This window comes from Canis aureus, chromosome X (assembly GCF_053574225.1).
Source record: "Canis aureus isolate CA01 chromosome X, VMU_Caureus_v.1.0, whole genome shotgun sequence".
Classification (NCBI taxonomy): Eukaryota; Metazoa; Chordata; class Mammalia; order Carnivora; family Canidae; genus Canis; species Canis aureus.
Window position 1 is genome coordinate 112,863,300 of NC_135649.1, and position 18,114 is coordinate 112,881,413.

Below are 18,114 nucleotides of genomic sequence, written 5' to 3' on the forward strand. Positions count from 1 at the left end.
TAAGTGTGTATGCATGTGCTTGCATGCATGTGTGTGTGTCTGTATGTAAGCAATTCTTGTTCTTCATCAGATACCAAAACATGCACCAGCTTCTTCCAAAGGTTTGAGCAGGGCTAGTGTGTGTCCGGGAGAAGAAAAGGGTGTCTTTGATTTCAGAGCTTTGGTGTCAGCAGAGAATCCTGGTTTCCTATGTTTACTCTACAGAGAAATATATTCAATGTGATTTTGAGATCTAAAACTGACACAAAAGAACACTTCAAAATTCAGAAATATATTGAACACAGAGATGTGAATGTAAAACGAACCCAGAAAGACCATCCTTAATCATTGGATTAAGAAATCATTGGGTTTACTTAAAAACATATAACAACCTCAGTGTCCATCAGCAAGGAGCATTCTACTGCCATGCCTACATGGACAAAAACCAATAAATTAGGCATAGCTTTTTTATTTCTTGAAAATTCTGTGATTTTTTTTTTAAATTTTATTTATTTATGATAGTCACACAGAGAGAGAGAGAGGCAGAGACATAGGCAGAGGGAGAAGCAGGCTCCATGCACCGGGAGCCCGATGTGGGATTCGATCCTGGGTCTCCAGAATCGCGCCCTGGGCCAAAGGCAGGCGCCAAACCGCTGCGCCACCCAGGGATCCCTCTGTGATTTTTTTTAAGTAAAAATGAAAAGTAGAGGTTGGAAGCTGAATTGTAATATTGCATACTGAGATTACTAGGTGATGGAGGTGAGGAACCCTCTAGACAAAAGAATCCAAACTCCAGATAGGAAATGACCTAATTTGAAATAAGAGGGACGGCGGTGATTGTTCCCTGTAAGGTATGGAGGTTCTTTATAAGAAAACCATTGTCTGTGTATGTACTATGCCATAATGAATGAAGCTTGCCAAACACAGTTGTGTGGCCTCTGATTAGGCATTTGATTTTTTGGATGGCACAGCAAAAGAACACAAGAAGCCACTGTGGCCTTGTTGATTTGGCATTTGAGGTTTGATTAACATACAATTGTCTAGTAATGGATTATATCTATCACATAATGCAAATTGACCAGCAAGCCAAAATTATTATTTTCTTTTTTCTAGAATTATCTGTCTTTGTTTCCCTTTGTTTCCTATAAAAAGATGATGATGTTGCACAGGCCACTGTTGTCGGCTGCAGAGGAGGCTGTGCATAGTTGAGATAAATCTCTCGGCAGCACTGCAGGCCTGAGTGTGAGGAGGATTCTTTGTGCTCATGTGTGTATGACTGTGTGTCTCGGTGAGTTGAGATGATTGGCACCCTGGCCTAGAACCCACTTTAGCCAGAGGTTTGAAGCTCTAGTTTCTGTGTAGTGAATTAGCACAGACTGGAAACAAAGGAGCCAGACCTCACCTAGAGATCCAAGGCTTTAACCAGGGTCCCTATCTGAAAGCCTGAGGTGAGCTTGGAGATACTCTGTGAGAATGGAGATAGACAAGCATTTACCATACAACCAAGATTAGGTGATTAAAAAAGAAAAGTCAGTGACATTGACATTCTTTAAGAAGAAAACCATAAAAAATATAAAAATATTTTTAAAAAAACATAAAAATATGGAATTTGCCAACTCCAAAATGTCTCTTATTACGTGGGGGGATCATCTGAAGTTATTTACTAAGTTAGAAGCAGTAAATAATCAAATCGATGCGTTACACCAATTGTTATTTGTTATCAACTCTCGTCATGGATTTTGGGGTGATTCCCTGAGGCAGAGCAGTCCTGCTGGACAGTAGGAAAAAATAGCAGAGTTATGAAACTTTTAAGCAGTGCATTGGTCATAATTCCACACAATTTTTTTTAATTTCACACAATTTTTATTAAAATCTTATCACTCCAACTTTCAAAACTTAGTTATACGAAAAAGCAAATGGAAAGCAACATTTAAATAGAATTTTAAACAGAGAATGTTTTCATAAGTTGACTACTTGTTTTCCCCAGGATTCATGATTAATAACAGTGAATTAAGTAATACTCATTTTAATACCTAATTGGGTAATTTATCTCTTATGGTTACAGCCTGTAGGCTCTTTATATATTCATAATCAGAAATTTAAAAAGGTCTCTTGGGTTAGAAGATTTTATGATGAAAAAACAGAGTTAAGGCAAATGGTGTAGTATATGCAATGTTTCTCAGGCAGCCAAACATCTCGTCTTTTGTGTTTTCAGTGACTTCTGAGGAATATCAAGATGGTGTGTGGGGGGGGAGTCAAGATACAGAAAGGTGTTACAAGGGAATAATTTAGACACTAGGCTCAGATCTCCAACAATAACATCGTACCTGTAGACTTCAAGCAGAAGTTCTCTTTGTCCCTTCCAGTGAAAACATATTCACATCTGGGGGAAGTCAGAATGATGTGGGGAGAGACCAGCACAAATGTGAAGGTGGGGTAAAAATGGAGAAGAGTTTGTCTCTTGCTGTATGAACACATGACCCTCAAACTTAGCTGCTTGGAACAACAGTTTTTATCTCACAGTTTCTGTGGGTTGGGGATACAGACCTGGCCTTGCCGGGTGTCTCTCCTTCAGGGTCTCTGCAGAGGCTGCAGTCAAGGTATCATCTTGTAAGACACTGCTGGCTTTTTTGGGCTGCAGGCGGCATCTCAAGGTTTAATCGGGGCAGGATGCACTTCCCAGTTCACTCGGGGCTTGTTGGCAGGACTCAGCTCCTCGCGGGCTGTTGGCCAGAGTCTGCGCTCAGTTCCTTGCCATGTGGACCTTTCCAGCGGGGCGGCTTGCTTCATCAACGCCTACGAGTTGAGAAGGCAAGAGAAAGAGAATGGCAGCGAGAGATAGAGACTGCAGGCAAGATAGAAGTCAGTCTTTTTTAAACCTAATCATGGAAGTGACATCCCACCCCTTTTTTTGTATTGTCTTCATGAGAATCAAGTCACTAGGCCCAGCCCCCAGGGAGGAGGGGATTGTACAAGGGTGCGCACACTGGGAGGTGGGCATCACCGGGAGTCAGTTTAGAAGCTTCCTACCACAGGAGGTTTTCACCACCACCTCCAACATATGACAAACTCCACAGTCGCACAGCGAGGCTAAAAGAAGGTCTTTAGAGTTGTCTTTATCATAAAATGGAATCATTTCCCAAAACATCTGCAGAAAGGCTCTACAACTCTGAGTATCAAAGTGTCAGAATCCCATTTTTAAAAATAAACCATGAGACAAAAGCCAGTAGTGTTTTACAAGAAAGTATGTGATCTTTTTATTCCCAGAGGGTGATCTCTTTTTCTGGTTTCCCTCAAATTAGTTAGAATGGCCAGATTATGGCTTGTGCCATCAGAATGAACTGGCTTACTTCCTTTTATTTTTCTTTCTTCTTTCTTTCTTTCTTTCTTTCTTTCTTTCTTTCTTTCTTTCTTTCTTTCTTTCTTTCTTTCTTTCTTTCTTTCATAAACATTGGTATTGGGCCCTGGCGAGTGAAAAAAACCCTGGCTCCGAGGCAAAGATGAGCTCCATTTAGATTTCCATTAGTGTCATTGGCCCGCTTTGAATCCTATGGTAGTTACTTAAGCAACCAACAGAAATGTATTTCTTGTTATTTTTTAAAGATTTTATTTATTTATTCATGAGAGACACAGAGAGAGAGGCAGAGACACAGGCAGAGGGAGAAGCAGGCTCCATGCAGAAGCCTGACACCGGACTGATCCCAGGACCCAGGATCAGGCCCTGGGCTGAAGGCGGCGCTAAACTGCTGAGCCAACCAGGCTGCCCCAATATTTTTGTTTTTAAAGATTTTATTTATTTATTTGAGACAGAGAGAGAGAGAGGGCACAAGGAGGGGTAGGGGCAGAGGGAGAGGGAGAAGCAGATCCCCTGCTGAGCAGGGAGCCCAACATGGGGCTCCATCCTAGGACCCTGAGATCATGACCTGAGCGAAAGGCAGGCACTTAACCAACTGAGCCACCCAGGCGCCCCCAGAAATATATTTCTTGATGGTGCCAGGACCCACCCACACCTGACTTCAAGCAGAAAAGAATGCCTTCCAGCTGTGTCCTTAAACTGCTTCTAGATAACACGCATCATTTCTTTACCTGCCTCTGTTTGCTTCCTTTCTGGCCAGCTCGTCCAGATGCACCTGGTGTGGTTTTATTTTTTTATTATTATTTTTTAAGATTTTATTTATTTACTCATGAGAGACAGACAGAGAGAGAGAGAGGGAGAGAGAGAGAGAGAGAGAGAGAGAGGCAGAGACACAGGCAGAGGGAGAAGCAGGCTCCACGCAGGGAACCCGATGCGGGACTCGATCCCGGGACTCCAGGATCACGCCCCAGGCCCAAGGCGGCGCTAAACCGCTGGCCCCCCCCCCCCCGGGGAGCCTCCCGGGTGTGGTTTTATTCTGCAGACAGTGATCTTCACCAAAGAAGGTGTCATGTGAGTGGGGAGGAGCTCAGACTTTGGTTTCAGTTTTTTCTGGAACCGATCTTTGGGTAAAGGAGCGACGGGGAAGGAACCGTGGAGCGGGCGAGGTGACCGTGGCGGCGCCCGGCAGCCCACTGGCCGGCACTGGCACGGCCGGGCCGGTTCTTGAGCCGGTGCCCACGAGCGTCCCGTCCGCAGTCATAGACGAGGAGTGGCAGCGGACGCAGTGCAGCCCCCGGGAGACGTGCGTGGAGGTGGCCAGCGAGCTGGGGAGGAGCACCGACACGTTCTTCAAGCCGCCCTGCGTGAACGTGTTCCGCTGTGGCGGCTGCTGCAACGAGGAGAGCCTCGTCTGTATGAACACGAGCACCTCCTACGTCTCCAAACAGGTACGGGGGCATCGGCAGGTGTGGGCCCTCCAGAGCCCCCCCCCCCCCACAAGCGTGTTGACAGCCCCAGCTAGGCTCCTTGCCATGCACCGTGCGGAAATGGCCTTGCGGGCCTCATCTCACTTAACCCCTGGAGCAAGCTAACAAACAGGGTATCTATCCTCTTCTCCTCCTACCTGTAGAGATGAGGAAACTGAGCTCAGAGAGCTAACCTGTGGCGGAGCTGGGACCCACATCCAGGTCTGTGGGACTCCAGACCCTGAACTTCTATGGGCTCCTGTCTCTCTGGTGCCATGATGTCAAGAATCAGAAAATCCCAAGGGAGTTACTAGAACAAACGATAAAAGGAAGGAAGAGAGTGGGGCTGCCTTGCATATTCGTTGGGTTCTGTGTTGCTCAAGTGGAGCCACTGAGAAGAGTTGACCCGGGTGGTGTGGGCAGGGAAGTGGGAAGGAGGATGGGTGGTCAAGTGCCCAGCGGTAGCCAAAGCAGGAGCCGTTCCCACCCTGGACCGAAGAGGCTGGGGGCTGGAGCAGTTGTAGGAACCCCAAGAGAAAGGGGAGAAGAGGGCTGCTGGGCCAGCTGGAGGAGTGGCTGCAAGGAGTAGGGGGCAAGGGGTGGAGGAGGCAAGGGGACCTATAGGTGCAGCCACAGAGGTCAGTGTCTTGAGACACAGACCCAGTGGGGGAGGAAGGAGAGAGGATGGCATCTCCGGAAGGGCAAATGGAGCGTATCTAGCACAAAAGATCTTTGAAAATCATTCTCTAGTCCCCATGAAAGAAATAATTCTTCCCTCTCCAGCTTATAAAATCTCTTTTGCCCAGTAGATAAGTTTTTCTATCACTACCGTATTGTTGTCAAATGTAATAAATGTTGCACTGAAAAGCAGTAATAATAAACTTAGGAAAACATTAAAAGCCTAGAAGTCCAACTGCATTCCTTTTGGTTCTGTGTTGCAAATTCCTCACGCATGTTGATGTGTTCATTTAATTGTCACATTAACCTACACAATCTGTTCTCCTTGTGATTGTGAACAGAGGTGGAACAATAAAATTACATATGCAACGAATATATTGTGGTAGGAAATAATCTTTAAAAAAATTTTTTTTTAGAGAGGGCAGGAGGAAGGGGAAGGGCAGAAGGAGAGGGAGAGAGAGAATCTTTAGCAGGCTCCACACCCAGTGCAGAGCCCAATGCGGGGCTCTATCTCCTAACCCTGAGATCACGACCTGAGCTGAAATCAAGAGTCAGACACTTAACCAACTGGCACCCAAGCATCCTCCCCCCCGCCTTTTTAAGAGGAAAATTATCTTAACTGGATGGAAAGAATGGTATGCTGATTTGTTTGGTAATACGTTAGCTTATCCTGAATTTTGTTCCCCCTCCCCCCCCTAAAATATCCCACAAAAGTTTCTTTTTTTCTAAATTCTTTTAGAGAATCTTGGAACTTGTAAAAATTCTGACCTCTTACTATTTGACAGTTGGGGGGAAAAATGACATAAGTATGGCTAACCATCAACTGTCAGTAGAAACAAAGCTTGCATAACATAAGAGGCTTTGGTTCATGACCATGTTATTCCCTAAAGCATAGCTGAAAAATTTCGCAAGAAGATGAAGTTTATGCAAAGTAAACACTCTAAAAACATTCTCTTACTTAGACTCATCGAAGGTCCATTTCATATCAAAAGGTCAGAATAAACACAACTTTAATGGATTGTTTGCACTTAATAGAGAGTTGAGTATTTTATTTTGACTGCTGTACTCAAATGATTCGTTTTAAAGAATGTACTTAAGTGTAAGTGCACAGCAGTTTTTCTTTCCAAATACGCACACTTGAACATTTTAACAGTGGTTTAAAAAAACTACCTCTCACTCCAAAGTTATGGACTATTTGATTAAATACATCTTTGAAACACAGTGAATAAATGAATACTCTGTGTAGTAAGTAAGGACTACACGGAGTGGGGATTGAATAAACAGAGCACTAAAATCAAATTCAAATTTATCTGAACCACTCTAGAAACCAAGTAATTGACATTTCTCTGACTTGTACTTGCCAAGATCCCACCTTGCTTCTTCTGGTCACAGAAATTTTGTTCCAAAATGTAATAAGGCATATTCTTAAGAGTATCACCTCTGGCTCCAGAGAAGACGGCCTGGGTTCAAATCCCCACTCTTCCAATCAATAGTTATGTGGCCTTAGGCAAGTTATGTAATCTCTCTGTACGTCTGTTTCTTCACCTATAGGGTTAGGGGAGGAGACATTAAAAAAAAAATCCACCCTAGAATATTGTTATAAGGGGTGAATGAATGAATAGAGAACAGGACCTGGCATATAGAAACATGGAATGATATTCATGTTACCTATAATTATTTGGTTGGGCATGATGATCTTGTATCAGTCATTATTATGTAATGCTGTATAATACACACCCCAAAACTCTGTGGTTTCAAACAATAATGATTTAGTCTTACCCCTGCATTTAAGATTCAGTTAGTTTTGAGTGGGCCTAACTGCAAGCGACAGGTTAACTGCAGGTCTGTTCCCTGTATCTCCCATCCCTTGGGCCAGCATGCCTGCTAAATCATGCTCTTCTCATGGCTACAGCATCCGCAGAAGAAAATGAGCCCCCAAAGCACACACAAGTTCAAGTTTGTAGATGTGTCATGTCTGCTAACATCCCGATGGCCAAAGCAAGTCACATAGCCAAGTCCAAAGTCAAGGGACAGGAAACTATTCCTTCAATGGAGATGGTATGAGAAGGGATAAGTAAATAGTTCTGAACGATAATCTGTTCACCATGGTCTCAAAGAAACTTCATAGCTGTAAGTTCATTTAGTCCTTATAATTTACACTCAAATTTAAAATAGGAGCAAGGACCAAGTGCCTTTTACAGGGGTACCAGTGACACCAGAATGGTAAGAGATTTGGCCAAGCTTAAATACTTGCTAAAGTTACATAAGCCCCCAGGCTCCTGACTCCCAGCCCAACATCCTCTCCGTCATGCCAGCCCTTAACCTTATTAGTTCTTTCTTAATGGACAGCTTTGCTAAAGTCACTACCATAGAGGACAAAGGCAAAAATGCAAGCTGTAGAAATTAGCATCTAAATACATATATGTGTTATGGTTCTTCCTCTCCTCTAGCTCTTTGAGATATCAGTGCCTTTGACTTCAGTACCTGAATTAGTGCCTGTTAAGGTGGCCAACCATACAGGTTGTAAGTGCTTGCCAACGGCTCCCCGCCATCCATACTCCATTATCAGAAGATCCATCCAGATCCCAGAAGAAGATCAGTAAGCCTTTCTTGTATTCACTTACGCTTGTTCTTGCTTTGCTAAAGCTGTGTGTGGAGAATATTTCATTATTTTAGGTGTTAGATGTATATGGCGGTAAGACCACAAAGCTCAGTGGTTATGAACTCACCAGGTCTACTTATAGACACCTTTGTTCTTTTTAAAAATTATTTTTATTTTAATTTAATTAATTTTTTAGAGAGAGTGCATGCAAGCAGGGCAAGGGGGGTGCAGAGGGAGAGGGAGGGAGAGAATCTTAAGTAGGCTCCATGCCCAGCACAGAGCCCGATGTGGGGCTCCATCTCACAACCCTGAGATCCTGACCTGACCTGAAATCCAAAGTCAGATGCTCAACCAACCGCGCCACTCAAGCACCCCTTATCTCCATTTTTAAAAAGGTAGTGCTTAAGAGCTATGTTAGGACAATGTTTACTTTTGGCAAATAAGCTCTGTTGACAGCTAATTTGCACAGTTTTAAAAGCAATCTTCTTAAAAAGATGATAACTGTCCAAAATTACAGTTTAGTTTCCAAATGGAATATTTGTGCTTACAGAATTACTATCTAATAACATACAGTTCATAAATATGAATTAAGCTCCTTAAAAACCATCACTATTCTCCACTCAGAAATGTATTCAGCATTTTAAAAAAATGCCCCAAAGGTGTGATTGCCCTTGAAATATTTTAAATCTGGTTCGTTATTTTCTTTTCCTAGCTGTTCCCATTCCAAGCAACTCTGTCCTGTTGACATGCTATGGGATAGCGACAAATGTAAATGTGTTTTACAGGAGGAGAATCCACTCGTTGGAATGGAAGGTAATGATGACAGTAAGGAAATAAAAATAGTAATAATAAAAATGACAATTGTAACTAACATCTATTGAGTGCTTACTATGGCCAGGCAATGTTGTAAGCCTTTTAGATGTATTAACTCAATTACTCCTCACAACAATCCTTAATGTACTATTATTATCCTTTTTTTTTTTTACAATGACAGAATGGACACATCAAGATATCTAGTAATTTTCTCCAGATTACACAGCTAAGAGTGATAGAAGCAGTCAGATTCCAGAGCCCACTGTGCTTTCATTATATAGTAAGTCTACCAATGCAAGGCTCTGCTTTTTAATCTTAAAGAAAAACCCAGTGATTAGAACATCTCACAACCCTGGATCTGAAAGGCAATGGTAGCCTTTCATGAAAGCTACTTCAAAACGAAACACTAGTCAACCACATTTTACTAATTTATTTGTATAGAAGCCTCACAGGAATATAAAGTAATTTTAGACTTATTGGTTTCTTTCAACTGTGGCATGTGAAAACAGGCCAATTATTTGAGAAAAAGAAATGGGGAGTAGGAGAAAACTTTTTCTGAAACTATGGCAAAGTAAAAGCAAAACATGGCCAGCTATTGGGCGATGGGGAGTCGGGAACCACATGTCATCACTGCTCAGAACTCGTAATGCTGTGATGTTTGATGATGACTATTTGGCTGAAAATGAATGCGTTGTTAGAATTTATTTCCCAGAGGACATGACAGGATTCCACTGGAAAAAAAAATCACAAGGAGTCATGTACCTTGAACTTGCTTGTTTTAAACTATGATCTCCAAGCAAGACTTTGTAAGGACTAAACTCTATGGAATAATGTCCTAGAAACCGTAAATAATGTTCTACTTTCTAGACTTCTGTCTCTCGGCTTCCTTCTTATTGTTTTCATCAGAGTTCATGCAAGTCTTGAATGTCATCTACATCCTTTCCACCATGTGTTCAGATTATCCTCTGCTAGAAAAGACCTTGGTCATGAGGAAGCCTGCCACCCACCGAGGCAGCACAGTTACCCTGGGCACACTCTTGTTGTTAGTAAACTGTATTGAAGCTCAATCTCTGTCTCTAGGACAGGACCAGTCAATGGAATGACAGTGAGAGTCACATGTGTAACTTACATTTCATGGTACTCACATGAAGAAGGTCAAAAGGAACAAGTACATTTAATTTTTGTATATTTTATTTAATCTAACATAGCAAGATAGTATCATTTGACGTGTCATCAATATACATTCATAAATGAGATATCCTGGGGAGGGACTCAGCTGGTGCACGTGTGTGCTGAGAGTGGGAAGAGTGGGGCAGAAGGAGAGCAGTGCTCTGAGTGGGGCCAGCATGAGTGCTCAGGACTGAAAGTATGAGAAGGTAGCATGTCAGGGTGCTGAAAAAAGTTCAGCGTGGTGGGAACCTAATGGGAGGGGGCTGGGTAGATGTGAGAGAGGAAGCTGGAGGAGTTCACAAGGGACCTGGGGCATCTTGTTCCAGAGACTGGATGTGATGCTAAGGGCAAAGGGAACTCCCTCAACTGGGTCAAGCAGGAGAGTGATAGCACCAATTAGAATTTTTTTAAGATTTATTTATTTGAGAGAGAGAGAGAGAACATGCATGAATTGGAGGGGCAGGGGGAGAATCTTCAAGCAGACTTGCCACTGAGCACAGAGTCCAACTCGATCTCATGACCCATGAGATCACGAACCATGAGTTGAAACCAAGAGTCAGACATTTAATCGACTGAGCCACCCAGGCGCCCCATGGCAGCACCAATTAGAATTTTAACACAATCAACCAGTGACAGGATAGAAGATGTGTTGGTCCGGGGCAGGAAAGGAGACAGGGGACTTCTGGAGAAGTTGCAGCAGTGATGGAAGTGAGAGGCATGGGGTAGCTAGATCACCGTCACCTCTCCAGTGGCCTCGTCAAACTCATGACATACTGAGCTTACTGTTCACTGAACACCCTTTTCACACATGTGGCCGTTAAGCCAACTGCCTTTTCTACACCTACAATGACTTCTCTTCCCTGAATGAGCATGTTCGGGTTAGCGAATCCAAGATCAGTTTAATTTCATCTCTTTGGATTCAGGTCATAAACAATAAAACAAACAATACCAAAAAAGAAAAATTGGAGGGTCCTGATTTTATATTTTAAATTCCTCAAGAATTTACCTGGAAAAAAAATCCATGAACTTGTTGATAAAAAATGATGAAAGAGACAAGGCTGAGAACAGAACTCATGGTATTCCATCCTCAACCTTGCTAGGGTGGAAATCAATATATGACGCTTCAGGGTATCACCCTTAGCTAGTTGCTGTTTCACTCAGTTCTACACACAGTCTCTGTTACTTTTTTTTTTTAAGTAACCTCTACACTAAAGTAGGGTTCAAACTCACAACCTTGTGATCAAGAGTCACAGGTTCTACCAACTGAGCCAGCCAGGTGCCCCCCATTTCTGTTACTTTTAGTTAATGCTTATAAGGATTGAAGCCAGCCACTGCTAACTACCTTTCTGTAGCTCAGCAAACACCTAGTGGACTGTGTTTCCCTAAACTACAGAAGAAGGGCATTGGTTCTATCTGAAATGGTCTGAATGAATCTCTACCGCCACCTTGTGATTCATGCAAGTCTTTTAGGAGCTCCTTAAGTATCCTTTAACAATCTGTTTTGTTTTTAGTTTTTAGTTTAATTCCAATATAGTTAACATACGCTGTAACAGTAGTTCCAGGTGTACAATATAGTGATTCAGCGCTTCCGTACATCACCTGGTGCTCATCAGGACGGTGCACGCCTTAATCTCGGTCACCCGTTTCCCTCCTCCCCACCCCCTTCCCCTCTGATAACCATCAGTTTGTTCTCTAGAGTTGAGAGTCTGTTTCTTGGTTTGCGTCTCTCCCTCCTTTTGTTCCCCCTTCGCTTGCTTGTTTTGTTTCTTAAATGCCACATATGAATGAGATCATACGGTGTTTGTCTTTCTCTGACTGACTTATTTCACTTAGCATTATACTCTCTAGCTCCATCGATGTCATTGCAGATGGCAGGATTTCATTCTTTTTTATGGCTGAATAATATTCTGTTGTAGTGCTTCTTCTTTATCCATTTGTGAATCAATGGACAATTCCAGACTTCAAGTTATATTACAAAGCTATAGTAATCAAAACAGTATGGTACTGGCACAAAAATAGACACATAGATCAGTGGAACAGAATAGAAAACCCAGGACTGAGTCCTCAGGTATGTGGTCAATTAATCTTTGACAAAACAGGAAAGAATAGCCAATGGGAACAATCTATTCTCATCCTGCCCCAAAGTGGCATATACCTCATCGACATATGGCTTACAAAGCTCGCCTTTTTCCTCTTCATGCAATTCTGAGAATCTCCCCCAGATCTGGCCTTCCACACCCTTTCCATGTGGTTCCTTGAATACCATCAGTCACAGAGCAGTTAAAACTATGAGATTAGACAACATGAGATTGCCATTTTGATATACTGTCAGTGGTCAGATATTGACAAGAATATATGGTTTAACCCAATGTCTTGGAACAATGGACGGGATTCTTCAGGGTCTTCCTACATCAGCCTGTTTCGGGACCCTTTTACTACAGCGAATGAACTCAACATTTGTCATGTGCCTATTTTATGTCAGAATGATGATATCTGATTCCAATAACCTTCAGTATTTTTTAATTCATAGAGGAAATAGACATATGTAAGCAGTGCAAGAAAGGACAGGATGGAAATATGCACAGGGTAAGGGCACTTAGCTAAACTTGTAGAAGTTGAGAAAGATACCTGGGGAGAAAGATGACTGGCAGGGAGAAGGGCAAGGCCAAAAGCATGGGGCTGAGAGACCCTGGGATATCAGGGGAACAAAAAGTAGTATAATTTGATATGGATGGAACACAGGGTATATATGATGGGGGCGGAGGGAGAAAGATGAGTCTGGGAGATTAGTAAGGTCTCCATCATGGAGGCTTTCATATGACCCTGGTTGGGAAAACAGTCTGTTATTGGGAACCTTTTAAGAAACTTAATGCAGTAGAGTAATGTGATTAGATCTGCATTTGATAATATTGTGGAAAATGGATTGAAGGGATAAAACTTGTGATGGCAAGATCTGTGACAACCATCTACACAAAAAAATATTAGGGTGCTGACTGAGGTGGTGGCAGTGTTGATGGAAATGATAGAACAAAGTCAGGATGGCAGAACTGGGTGCACAAAGTGATGAGACCCAATATGGCAGGTGAGTCGGGAGTGATGGCACCATTCCCTAAACAAGGCAGATTTAGAGAGAAGCAGGTTTGGGGAAGAAACTAACCATGTACTTGCCTCCAGAACATTCAAGAATGCTAAAGTGTCACAGTCACGTTCTTCCCAAGTTTCTTCTTTTCCATTTCCTGCACTGAATTTCAACTTGGTGATCAGAATTGGACATGGAGTAGCAGTTACCCAATTGTTGTGTACACTTTCTAGAAGAAATAGCTGTCAACTAAGTGTGTCTAAATCTTCTCAGGCCCTCCTCTCAGCTGAACGTGTTCTTCCAACAGATAGTCTGCGGAATCAAGGTTTATCATCACTGTTGTATCTTTTATAACAGCGTTGTGATCTGTGGTGAGGAAATACATCACTTTGCATTTGTATCCACAGTCTGGAATGTCTGAGGTGTACTTCGATCATGCCCATACTTCTGTTCCTCCCTTCTTTTACTCTTCATCTAAAAACTAGGAAGGACCAGACTCAAAATTCCTCGATATCCTATGTTTTATTACTAATACTTGCCTGTGAAAGTTTGCATTTTGTAACCAGTCACCAACCTAAAAATCTCTTTGAAAATCATATCAAAAATACTCAGCTTATAACATCTTTCTCACAAACTTAAGAACACATGAACTCAGTATTGGTATTGTGAAATCAGAGGTGAATCTCCCCCACCATGTGAAAAAACTAGGAGCAAAAATCTACAGGAAAGGAGATCAGAAAAGTTATTTTAGAATAACAGAAAGTATACAACTAATTTTGATGCCACGTTTTCCGTGCTACAGCCATCTGACCAAACTTTTTCTGTTTCTGTTTAGACCACTCTCACCTCCAGGAACTGGCTCTCTGCGGGCCACACATGAAGTTTGACGACGATCGTTGCGAGTGTGTCTGTAAAACACCGTGTCCCAGAGATCTCATCCAGCACCCAGAAAACTGCAGTTGCATGGAGTGCAGAGAGAGCCTGGAGAGCTGCTGCCAGAAGCACAAGATATTTCACGCAGACACCTGCAGGTGAAAGGCATTTTCACTTTCACCTTCATTTGACTCATTGACAAATGTGAATGCCATTAATGTGAATGCCATTTCACTTTGGTGAAATTCCTTCTGAAAGCTTTTTTTTTTTTTTTTTTTTTTTTTTTTGCAGTGCCCAAGTCCCTTTTATTGATAGTAAAACAGAGGTTTGGCAACCAAGGACAAGTGAGAGTATATAGAGTGATGAGTAATTGTGAAACCAAGAAAATCCTGGGGCGCCTGGGTGGCTTAGCTGGTTAAGCAGCTGACTTTTGGTTTCACTCAGGTCATGATCTCAGGGTCCTGGGATCAAGCCCTGCACCAGGCTCTGTGCCCAGCAGGGAGTCTGCTTGAGACTCTCCCTCTCCCTCCACCTCTCCACTCCCTTGCCCCAGTAAATAAATAAATCTTAAAATAAAAAAAAAAAAAAGAAAAGAAAAGAAAAAGAAAGTCCTGCCTGCTGTTGTTGGGTATGGATCTTCCACAAAATTTTAATTGATGAGATTTAAGCAATTATTTGGAGGGTGAGTTTCAGATCAGCACGTTCTCTGGTTGGATCTCTCTCAGTATATGTCCACATGTTTGTTTGTTCTTTGAGGAAGGGGATAGCACTGGATTTATACAGCAAGAAATATATTGATAAATAGAACCCTTACAGGTCACCATTTGGGCTTTCATAGGCTTTTTTGCATCCATGTGGAATAACTGTTCAGGGTGTTATACTGACATTTTAAATACATATCGGGAAGATTTATGTTGAAAACTTAATCACATCAGAACAGAGTTATTCCTTTGAATTTAGTCCTTGATTCCGAATTCTCATGTTTATTTTCTTTTGCAACAGCTGTGAGGACAGATGTCCCTTTCACACCAGAACATGTGCGCATGGAAGACCAGCATGTGCAAAGCACTGCCGCTTTCCGAAGGAGAAAAGGGCTGCCTATGGGTTCCATGGTCAAGAAAATCCTTGACTCAACTTGGTTCCTGAGTTCCCCATCCCTAACATTTTAAACAGCATGCTGCTTTGCCAAGTTGCTGTCACTGATTGTTTTTTTTTTCCCCACGTACAAGAAAAAAAAATCTGTTTTACCCAGTCCCACAATGAATTCAGACCACCCTTCCATTACACACCAGCTGAGGCTTCCCTGGTTCACTGACAGATGACTTCCAACTGAAGATGCCCCTGCACAGCAGGATGGAGAGGAGGGAACCTGTAGCAGCCCCCTCCCTTTTTTTTTTTTTTTGGTGAATGTTAAAGGTCTGATCATCCTAGAATCACAGGGGCCATAAAATTGATTACTCAAAGCCAACGAGGCAATTTTATAGTCTCCAAGTCCTTCGCTAATGCAGCTGTCTTGTGAATTCTTCTGACTCTTTATTATGCAGATTTTGATTTGTATGATCAGCACTGATTTTCTGATTACTGTCCAGCTTGTAGTTTTGAGTTTACTGAACTACTGTCTGTTGTTTCATATTTAAGTGTATTTAAAGAAAATAAACACCATTATTCAAGCCGTGGAATTTTGTGTTATTTAATATGGTACCACTCTAAATTTCATGCCAAGGGAAAAAATATGTCTTAAAGAGAGAAAGGGATCGAGAAGGGGGAGGGATGGGGAGAGACATGGGCACAGCAACACTTGATGTCAGTTAGGGGAAGCCCAGGCAGTAGCTCTCAGAAGGTTTAAGATTTTTTTTTAAGATTTTATTTATTTATTTAAGAGGGAGAGAGAGCAAGCAAGCACAGAGGGGGAGGGTGTGGGAGAAGCAGACTCCCCGCTTAGCAGAAAGCCCTACAAGGCACAGGGCTCAATCCCAGGCTCCTGGGATCATGATCTGAGCTGAAGACAGATGCTTCACCGACAGCCACCCAGGCGCCCCGCAGAAGGTTTAAGATTCTAAATGAGGGTTAGTGGGGCCCCTGGGTGGCTTCAGCTCAGATCATCTCCTTCTCTCTCCTTTGGCCCCTCCCGCCACTCATGCTTATGCTCTCGCATGCTCTGTCTCTCACAGATAAATAAAATCTAAGTAAGGTTAAGCAAATGTGACCCAAGCTTAAAATCTGTCTTTCCTTTGAGATTCAGTGTAACTTAACCTGACCCGCATCTCGTGATGGAGGAGAGCCCAGGAATCCCCCCTGATGTCTTTGAGAACTTGTGTCTTCTGGCCGCCTCCAGCTCCAACTGCGGGCACCCATTCTCGGGTCATTCACATCTCACTTCTCGTGGCCAAGGGCTTCCTCTCTCTGTCGCATGGCCACCCAGGAAGGGAGCACGGGCCTTTTCCCTTGTTGTTTTTCTCCAAAACAATCCCACAAATACCTTTTTGATGGCACAGACTTTAATGAACGTTTGGTAAACCAGAGGGAGTGATATAGCATTAGCAGAATTGAGGCAGCATTACGAGTATTAAGCGGTGTTTTTTTTTTTTTTTTTTTTTTTTTTAGCAAATTAAGTCAATTTCACAATTTCACAGAATTTAGCAAATAACTTAAAAACGGATGCCCTCCCCAGCATCTTGCTGAAATGGAAAGATGATAGATAGGTAGATAGGTAGACAGGATCTGCTACAACACCGCAGACTTTTGTAAATAGCTGTGTTCGGCTTATCTCTCCTCGCACTGCGACCTCCTTACCATCAGAAACTGTCCCGACCAAATTTGTGCGACCCGAGTTCCTCAGACCATGGTTATTACCAGGGGGAAGGTGATGATAGACACAGCAAAATCATTCTGTTCCTCCTAATTGTTGGATCCTGGCCCCAATCCCTACCCTTCCTCTCTCAGTTCATAAGCGGTTCCTGAATTCTCCTCTCGCTCCCCCAGGTCCTCTGCGGCCTGTGGCTCTGCCCCCCTGCTCTTTTCCTGGCTTTAGTGCTCAGTCCCTGCTCTGGGGACACAGCTGTTCTAGACCTGGCTTGGGACCAGTCCTCATCATGCTGCCATTGTTACTGCTGTCATCTGCTGGCAGCGGCCCTGTCCTGTCACTGTTCCTCCTCCCCCTACTTTATGACCCTCAAGCCAAAAGGCCTTCCTCCTCCTAGTTTCACTGTTTGATTCCTAGCCTTCTGAGAGGGCTCGGACCTAATGCATTAGCGTCCAGCTCCTCCTAGCTGTGTTCCTTCACTCAGTTCCTACCAATCTCTCCTCCTCTGTGGTTGTTGGTCACATCCCCTTGGGAGCTGGGGCAGCACACAGCCCGAGGGACACTGCACAAAGGAGTCACCTTGCTCAGCTTTGGTAAAAAAAAGAGAGCCTAAATCCAAGGACTGGCTCTGCCACCTAATCTCATTATGGGCTGAGCAGCCCCGTGGATCCCCAGTTTCCACGCCTGCCAAATGTGGGTGGTAATCTCATCTCCTTGCTCTCAGAGTTGCTAACCTCACTTGGGTTACGGTAAATGAAAACAATTTGAAAAATACAATGTAATTTACAATTTACAGGGATCTTCCTGAAAGAGAGAAGCATGACTATGAGCAAAGTTCTTGGCTTATCCTGGATTCCTGGATCTGCCCTAAAAACAACTCCAACCATGTTTTGCTTAGTGGCTCTGGCTTCCTAACTGCCATTTAGGTGGAGATATTATGGAGAATTCTGGGCTAGGACAAAACTATTTGCTGTCTGGCTTTGCACCTCTAACCCTCCATAACTACCAAGACATCTGCATTTGGATCTCTGAGGCTGTGTCCGAGCTGAGATGGGGCTGGTCCTCAGGGTGGACATGGGGTAACTGGACTACTGCCTTCTTAGAATTTGCTGGTCATTGTACAGGAGTATTTGTCATGCTAATAGCTTTGGAATGTGGACTGAAAATTCTCAACTTGTTGCAAAATAAAAATATGTGAGAAGCCTCAAGAGCTTAAAGCAAACACAGTAAATGCCAGTGATGCATGATGTCCCTGATTATCTAAGCCACAAGGCTGGAGAATGTATTAATAGGGCA

At 43.1% G+C, this 18,114-nt stretch overlaps 1 protein-coding gene across 2 annotated transcripts in view; it reads left to right on the forward strand.

The window, feature by feature from the left end:
* Positions 1 to 15,685, forward strand: part of VEGFD (vascular endothelial growth factor D) — a 37,307-nt gene extending 21,622 nt beyond the window's left edge. For both annotated transcript variants that reach the window (XM_077889146.1, XM_077889147.1), the window contains exons 3-7: positions 4,592 to 4,782; positions 7,929 to 8,077; positions 8,793 to 8,893; positions 13,978 to 14,173; positions 15,018 to 15,685. In XM_077889146.1, the coding sequence (XP_077745272.1) occupies positions 4,592 to 4,782; positions 7,929 to 8,077; positions 8,793 to 8,893; positions 13,978 to 14,173; positions 15,018 to 15,144 (764 nt within the window). In that variant the 3' untranslated portion in view covers positions 15,145 to 15,685. The remainder of the gene's footprint in view (positions 1 to 4,591; positions 4,783 to 7,928; positions 8,078 to 8,792; positions 8,894 to 13,977; positions 14,174 to 15,017) is intronic.
* Positions 15,686 to 18,114: the final 2,429 nt, after the last annotated feature.